The sequence below is a fragment of the Microtus ochrogaster genome, chromosome 1 (assembly GCF_000317375.1).
Source record: "Microtus ochrogaster isolate Prairie Vole_2 chromosome 1, MicOch1.0, whole genome shotgun sequence".
Classification (NCBI taxonomy): Eukaryota; Metazoa; Chordata; class Mammalia; order Rodentia; family Cricetidae; genus Microtus; species Microtus ochrogaster.
This window is the reverse complement of record NC_022009.1, coordinates 28,164,349-28,173,262: the sequence shown is the minus strand read 5'-3', so window position 1 is coordinate 28,173,262 and position 8,914 is coordinate 28,164,349. Positions and strand designations below refer to the sequence as shown.

Here is an 8,914-nt window from a genome sequence, read left to right as displayed (position 1 = left end):
TCTGGAGGCATTACCATCCCTGACTTCAAACTCTAAGAGAGCTACAGTGATGAAAACAGTGTGGTACTGGCATAAAAACAGAGAAGTCGAGCAATGGAATTGTATAGAAGACCCGAATTTTAACCCACAAACCTATGATCACCTCATTTTCGATAAAGGAACTAAAAGTATACAATGGAAGAAAGAAAGCATCTTCAACAAATGGTGCTGGCATAACTGGATGTCAACCTGTAGAAGAATGAAAATCAACCCATATCTATCACCATGCACAAAACTCAAGTTTAAATGGATTAAGGACCTCAATATCAGTCCAAACACACTGAACCTGAAAGAAGAGAAAGTGGGAAGTACCCTACAATAGATGGGTACAGGAGATCGTTTCCTATGTATAACCCTAGCGGCACAGACATTAAGGGCAACATTGAATAAATGGGACCTACTAAAACTGAGAAGCTTCTGTAAAGCAAGAGACTATTATTTTTAAATATAACTTGCTAGTACAGACTGTATGATTGAGCAGCATTGAGGAGTGTTTGAACATTACTCATTCATTTTTCATTTTCTGTACTTAGTTTCTGTTTTTGGGACAGTGCTTGTGTTTGGAATCAGTTGTGAGTGAAATCCTTTCCTTTTGTTGAGTTTATATTCTGAATGGGGTAACTAGGTATTAATCAAGCAATGACATTAGTGCATCTGTAATATGAATTAAGATGCATGTTATCATGGAAAGAAACACTCGTCATTGGGCAGGCTGTATAACAGACATGTGACTTACCGAAAGGCTGATCAAACGAGATCCGGAAATGGGTAGAGTCGTCTGAGATAGGACAGTTAGCTTGGCAAGAACAAAGACAACATTGTAAGGCAGGCTACATGCTGAAAAACGTCCAAGAGCTGATGGTCAGTCTGTCTCCACTGTAGAAAGTAGCCAATGTGCACATATGAATTAGGATAGTCTTGTGTTCAGGTGTGAATTAATGGCCATTTGCATTAGTATATGTAGAGTTGGAAGGAAGGAAGTAGATTTGAAAGCTATTAAAAGGATAAATTGATAGGTTTTGAAGGTTAGATAGCTGCATGGGAAAGGCAGGGGTCCTCAGTCTGTTTTACAGATTGGGATTCATGTTCTCCTTATGGCCAAGCTCAGTGGATTCTCTTGTTGATCTGTAAGCCTGTTGTCTCAAGATGCGCTTTAACTCTTCTTACTGTGTGTGTTCTTAATGCCCCAGTGAAAGTCTGTGCTTTGTTTATGTGGTTTTCTCCAGCGTTCTGTTGTTATATGCTTATTTCCCAGCAGGGAGTCGGCACTGATTAGTTGTTCAATGAGCATTTATTGAAATGAGTATTTCTTGTTTCTATAAATCTCTGTATCTTAAAATTATTGTACTATAAACTCCAGGATACATATTTATATAAAGTATATATATATTTATGTTTAAAGCACAATAGATTGTATGCCATGTATTCAGCACTCAGGACAAGACAGACTGTTTTACACTACTAAGTAGGCTCCTTTAAGAAATGGGTATAGCCTGTCCTGATGTTAGAAACAATAAAAAAAAAAGTTTTATGTGTGTGGGTGTTTTGTCTGCATGTATGTCTGTGCAACACATGTATGCTTGTTACCTACAGAAGTCAAAAGAATATGTTTGATCCCTTGCAACTGGAATTGCAGATGGTTGTGAGTCATTATATGGTTGTTTGAAATAGAACCCATGTCCTATGGAGCAGCATCCAGTGCTTTTAGCTGTGAGCCATCTCTCTATTCCTATCCCAACTTACTTTCATTATTTTTTTGTTTTAAAAAGAAACCCTGGATATGTTTTATTGCTTGTTGCCTGCCTGTAAACTGTGCATAAATTGAATATTACTGTACATTGTTATGTTTTGCCATCTAGCCTGACTGATGTGCAGTGGTTTTGATGGCATGATGGCATTTGCAGTGCTGTGTGATCTTTCCAAAGGAAACATGAAATATTGTGATCTGCTCTGTGGGGTTGAATTTAGCATTCTTGTTAAGAAAAATGTGGCTCCATGCTTTTTGTACATGGATGTTCACGTGTTGGCAAGAGTGTCTTGGCATGTGTGTTGGTCACCTAGGCATGTGGTCTGATGTGGTGAAGATTTATTGTAATATAGCATGTTCATTTGCTTTTGGTGAGCTGCACTCCAGTGGCAGGGTTGACATCGATTACAGAGCTTGCAGTTCTGGAATACGTGACATATCCAGGTCACACACAAGGAGTGAAGCTGTTCTGCTGGGGAGAGTGTGATGGCCACTGTTACTTGTGAAAGACATGTGTCTTTAATGATATGTATTTATTGATTATTGATGAACATATAGAATTTGGATATTTCTGTGGAAGGGAGTTCCTACTTTGTTTGTTTTTTAAGAGTAGAACCCAAGACTGACTGTGCTTTGCTTTCGTAGCTTCATGCTTTTCACCAGTCTCTCAGAGACCTCAGCAGTGAACAAGTTCGGCTTGGTGATGATTTCAACAGAGAGCTTTCTAGAAGAAGCCGGTAAGATGGGGACAGGGTTTTCCTGGGAGGGGTGAATTACAAAGGAATAAATTCATTTCTTGACAAAATAATTGACATGTTTACATAGATGAAGGAAATGATGTGCTTTTATATGAGTATTTTAAGATTTTTAAAAATGTTTTTATGCATGTGTACATGTGTGTTCCTGTATGGGCAGATGTGTGTGTGTGTGTGTGTGTGTGTGTGTGCATGTGAGTGCAAATGGAGGCTGTAGGTCACACTTGGGTATTCTTAGGGGCCAATGACTTATTTTTTTAAAAAAAAGACTTATATTTATTTATGTGTGCGTATGCACCTATTTACCTGCTTATTTATTTGTGAAATGAGATGACATTGAATTGTGGAGGAGTAAAATTGAATATTCTGCCTGTACCACTAATTATATTCATGTTTCTAAGCATACTGTATAGGAAATAGTTTGATTCAGAAATGTTGGTAGTCTCATTTAATTATTTTCTTTCCTTTTTGTTTTTTGAGACGGGGTCTCACTATGTAGCTCTGTCTATCCTGGAATTCACTATATATACCAAGCTGGCCTTGAACTCACAGGACCCACCTGCCTCTGCCTTCCAAGTGTGCACCATTATATCTGGCTTAATTTTTTGTTTTTTTTTGACTTTTCAAAAAATATATTGAGTTATGAAAGCACAGAGGAGTGAGCTTTAACTTGGGTACAATATGGAAAACTTGAGAAACTAGTAAATAGCAATTTCCATTTATGATGTAAGAAAGGTTGGTTGAGGGAGCTGAGGGGTAGAAATCAAGGGGCTTTCTTGGATATGTTAGCTTTGATATGCCTGTGAGACAGTCAAGAGGAAATGTAAAGTAGTCAGTTTTTAGGCTAAAAGGAAAAGAAGTCTGTGTGAGACACATGAGTTCAAGAGTGCTTGGCTTGGAAAAGTGCTGTGGTAGTGGAGGACATGAGAGAGCTATGGAGAGCATCACGGACAGAGCTGAGTACCAAAGAGGTCAGATGTGTAGATGTCTTAGCCTTGCTTTGGACCTGGCTGGAAGGTCAGATGAGAACTGGAAAACCTGGGAGAGAATGGGAATCTCCAAATCAAGAGTGAGTTAAAAAGAACACATTTTCAGAGATTCACAGCTCAGAAATCTTAGCTTTTAAGGTACTTCTTTCTGAGAAATTATGTAGATATAAATTACATAAAGACAATAGTATTATAACAAATTAGAAGAAGTAGTGGATACTGTGAAATATAGCAGTCAAAAGGTGCCTTCTCAGATTAACAAGTTATCACAGCTACTTTGGTTGTGCTGGGTTAATGTTACAGAGACAGTTGCTTTCCTGTATACCAGCAATAAGTAATTATAAAGTTAAAAAATCATGAAGCAAAAGGGGAAATAGTAAAACTATCCTGAGAATTTAGTGACAATAACCCAAAAATGACAGCCACACATCAGGCCTGCAGATTCAGCCATGTTAGAGTCAGAAAGTAAATGGCCTTTGAGAAGAATGTTGCCAAGGGGAAGGAACTAGATTATGTGTATATGGATGATTCATGCAGAAAGGGGGCTATCAATGGACACGATGAATACCCCCAAATGATACTGAGAATTAAGGGGGAAAGCCCCAAGTGTGAGGCTGATTGAAATGTGCAGGATAGAAGGCGAGTCCCGAGAGCCTCGGCTGTTAAGAGTGAAGGCTGCCTTGTGCAGCATGCACTTTGTAAAAGCCCACAGGTACGTGGCAGACGAGCTCACAATAGCAGTAAATAGTCCAGTATTGCTGAGGAGGTAGTGAACAAGGCACTTCAAAATAAGGAGTCGCTGGAAATATTTGACTGAAAATGATGATGGTAACAAGCCAGAGGATTCTGAGTGGAGAAGGCGTTTGGATGCTAGTCGGGAGTAGAGATGGGCGGCAGTCCTGTTCTTGCAAGTCTTTTCTGGACTGTATGAGCGCGCTGCCCCTGGTTCAATGCACTAATAAGGATGGAGTTTGTGTTCCTTAAACAGGTTATGAGATGAGGAGTTTTATTTTCCCTCTGTCATTTTAGAACTCTATCTTCGTTTCTTCCAAACTTGAAAGTGAGGGTTGCTGGAGCAGCTCAGTGTGGTGGTGGGGCTCAAAGTTGGGGACCCAGGTCCACAGCTTCAGCATTGTGTAGGCATTTGCAGAAATGTACATTCTTGTGCTCCATCCCTGACTTAGTGGTTCCGAGATTTCTTGACAGGGTCTCTGTGGCGTGTTTTAACAGGCCCTTGAGGAAAATTCAGTTGAGAATTGTGGAATAACAATTATTGTGAGGGGTGGGCTTCGGCTGAAGGGCAAAGAAAGCACTTACCTAAGAAGTACCAAACCCTAGTTTTGGTTCCTAGCTCAAAACAATGATGACATCAACAAAAACCATTATGCCTTTAAACAAATTAATTAGCTGGAAACCTTTTACTTTCTTGCTTAGGTCGGATGCTGAAACAAAAAGGGCTTTGGAAGAATTGACCGAAAAGCTTAATGAAGCCCAGAAACAAGATGTGGTGAGAATTCTTTCTTTATAAAGTTTTATTATGTAAGCTGTGAGTGGTGCTGCATGCTTGCAATTCCAGTACTTAGTTTGAAGCCAGCTTGAATAGTGTAGCTGGTCCTAGACTGTATGAATGCATAACAAGATACTGTTGCTCTCAACAAACAAACAAACAAACAAAAATTTAAAAAGCAAAACCAAATACCTGAACCAAAGTTTAGTTCCACTTCTAGATACATAGGAGGGTGGTGACCAGACTGGTCTGACTCTAGTGACACTTAGCTGAATAACTTTTTGGGTACAATATGCCATTTTGTCAAAACATATATTCATGTGCTCATTGTGAAATGTTCATGTATTTAATGAATTTAAGTTTGAAATCTCATAATAATAATAGATAACACGTAGAATTAATTTATAAATTTTGAAATTGTAGATTTTTTTAATGAATATTTGAAATGTATTTTAAAGTTATGATCGGTGGTTCCTCCTACAGTTTTTATTAAGTTTTGTGCAGCATTTGCTGTTAGGTGACTGTCTCCATGACTTTGTTGTCCTGGTGGGACATCCTTGCTCTCTGTGACGATGTGACTGAATTTAGAAGCTCCTGAAGATTGGTGAGGTACACACTGCTGAGCTTCTGAGGGCTGTTCCAGGGAGGATTAACTGAAGGGAGAGCTCTTCCCTGAGTGTGGGAGACACCACATAATAGCTTGGGGCCCAGGCAAAAATAAAAGGGGAGAGAACCAGCCAAGTTGTGGCATCCTCCCCTCTCTGTCTCAACTGTCATGATGTAAGCTGTTCCCTGCCACCCTCTTCCATGCTCTACTGAATCTTCTGAAAATGAAAATTCTACCTTAAACTGCTCTCTCAGGTCTTTGGTAACAGTGACAAGAAACGGAATGATAATTTATTGAATATGGTGAGATTTTTAAATTTCCTAGTGACCAAGTTTTATTGTTCATGTATTTATTTTTATCAAATCTTTATACTTGAATCTAGTTCAGCCTGGGCTACATATCGAGACCCACTTTCACTTTATCAGACAAAACAATAATTATTTTACTCTTATTTTGGTTTTCTATTTTTTTTCTATTTTTCTTTCTACTTTTTTTCTTTCTTTTTAAAAAAAATTAAATAAAATTTCACTAAAGTATTAATAAACTTGTCACTCCAGGAGCAATTTTTTCACTTCCCACATTTTGTTTTTCCAAGATAAGTCAACAGATTTTTTTCTCCTAGAATATTATTTTCAAATTTAGCTTCCTAGTTTAAGCAGACTGTATTTCTTCAGTGGACTGTGTTTATAGTTCCCTTTAGGTAGGCTGAGTTCTTGGAGTCTGAATGTAGTAGCTGCGTGTGTCAAGAGATGGATGTCCTCTGTCTTCAAAGAGGAGACTCAGTGGCTGCTCTAGTGAAGTGTGCCCATTTCAAAAATAGGAGAACTTTACTACATCACTCACCTTTCCTCCGTGCTATTCATTTCTTTGGGAAGAGCCATAGGAAATGGAAGACTTAATATTTGTCTTCTGTGGGAGTGAGGAGACTCTTACCATTCAGACTGGGGATGGGTGTGTGTGAGCAGGATCTGCATGCTTGCATTTCCTTATGAAGTCCTAGAGAAATCCAGGTGTATCAGTGTCATCACCAATTTGAACTGTATCAATTAAAAATGTTTCAAATATCAAGTACTTCAATCATCTGCCATTTTGGGGACTGGCGAGATGGCTCAGTGGGTACAAACCCTTGTCATGCAAGCTTGAGTTCCATCCCCAGAACCATCGTAGACAGAGAGAACCAGCTCTGGAATGTTGTCTTCTGACCTCCACAGGTGCACCAGGGCATGCCCCCCATCAATAACAGTGATAATAGTAATAATGAATGAAATTCTTTTAAAAAGAAGTCTCTTTCTGGTTTGAACATACTGACTTTGTAGTTAACTGAATAGCAAGAAGGTCTAAGTCGTATTATTGACACACTAGTTAAGTGTGAGCTGAATGTAGACATTTATAATGAGGCTTTACCACCCTCTTCAGCTTAGGAAATGATGATCCAGTTCTTTTTATAAATTCTAGAATGGAACCTTTCACTTGGTAGGACTTCTGAAGTGTTGACCATGTTCTTTAAGGTTTTTAAAAAATTGTATTAAGTTAGAAAGGCCCATGTGCCGTTGTGTGGTTTGATGGATTACCACAGCTAACCCACCCAGATCTGGACATAGCATATTTGTAGCATCCTTAGAAAGTTCCTTATTGTCCCTTCACATCGCCAGCAGCCCCAATTAAAACCAGCAATCTTAATCAAAGCTTAAAACAATATTGTTGAATTTTACCCGGCCTTCTGAAGGCCACGTGATGTTTGTGCAAAGCTTAATTTAGATTTTGTGACTCACTTATTCCAGCTGATGTCAACATTTACAGTTTGGACTGGCTGACATATTGTGCGGTATCTGTGAATTCTGGATAGCATGCTGTCAGAGAAGATGCAGTTTTGTTGTGCAAGCGTTAAACGCCATGGAATCCGCAGCTGTTCTCCCCTCTAGAGCTAAGTTTAAATAGAGTTACAGGTCACCGTGGGGAATTTAAATATTGAACACATGTATAAGAGAAGATAAATGACAGCCTCCGACTCCCACCAGCTTCACTTTCTGTTGGTGCTCGTTGTTAATCACATTTAGTGTGCATTATTCTGAGGCTGCAATTGTTTATTGCGTATTTTTCTCAGTGAATAAAATATAAAATATATCTTGGAGGTTTATGGAACTCATTTTTCTTTGAGAGACAAAAAGTATTGGTTATTGTCAAACATGCCAAAATATGACTTGTTCATTCTTTGTGAATCATAATTTTGTTGTTGTTGTTTGATTCAAACCGCATTGGAAAGGAATATTATTACTGATAGCATGAATTATGGTGATTTTTTTCTGTTAATAGTTAATTGTGCTAATCCAAGTTGCATAGCCCTCATAGGAGAAATTTCATTTTATTAGTTGCCTATATTTCACCTTGTCAAGTGCGATTGGAGTATGTATTTTGGTTATTTATGGAGAAAAATTTCAACTTACTTTAGTTTTTCTATAGTTGGATCCCTATTAAAACCAAAAGTAGATGCGGCTCTTTGTGATGGTGGCTGTTAGTGGAATTCCAAGACTTTAGTCTATGCTGCATGCAGTCCACAGCTATGGGACAAATAACAAATATTTCTTTAAATGGCATTCTAGTTTCGTTCCGCTGCAGTGATGGACACAGTGGCTGAAGCAATTGCCTGAAGGAAAGGATCTGTTTGGCTTCCACTTCCAGGCCGTAGTCATCGCTGAGAGAAGTCAGACTGGGAAGCAGAACCTTGAGGAATGCTACTTGTGGTCACTCCCAGACTCCCTTTAGCTGGCTTTTCTGTGCAGCTCAGGACTATCTACCCAGGGAATGATGCTGTGCACAGTGGACCGGGCCCTCCTGCATCAATTAATAACCAATACAATACCCTACAGGCCAATCTGACCTAGGAAATCCCTCAATAGAAGCTTTCCTCTCAGATGACATAAGGTTGTGTCAAGTTCAAACCATTCCCTTCTCTTTTAGACTTTTGAGGCTCATGCTGGCCTCAGACTCCCTATGTAGCCAGGATTGTCCTTGAACTCATGACTCCCCTACCTTTATTTCCCAAGCACTGGAGTTATAGATATGCACCACCAAACCTTGCTTTATATGTCCTTTTAGATGACAGGTTTACTGAGCTATAATTTATCACCAAATTAATGTACTCTAATGTGTAATTTAGTACTTTGTTGTAAATTTACTGGGCTGTGCAACTGTCCCATGGTTCAATTGAGAGCATTATTACCAGTCCAACAAGGTCCCTCATTCATTTTTAAAAAGATATGTGTGTGTGTG

General features: G+C 38.9%; 1 protein-coding gene across 1 annotated transcript in view; it reads left to right on the top strand.

Annotated features, from left to right (window-relative positions):
* The window catches only part of Cep128 (centrosomal protein 128), a 367,524-nt gene that overhangs the window by 46,473 nt on the left and 312,137 nt on the right, over positions 1 to 8,914 (top strand). The window contains exons 7-8 of the mRNA XM_013346846.1: positions 2,432 to 2,523; positions 4,965 to 5,037. Of these exons, the coding sequence (XP_013202300.1) occupies positions 2,432 to 2,523; positions 4,965 to 5,037 (165 nt within the window). The remainder of the gene's footprint in view (positions 1 to 2,431; positions 2,524 to 4,964; positions 5,038 to 8,914) is intronic.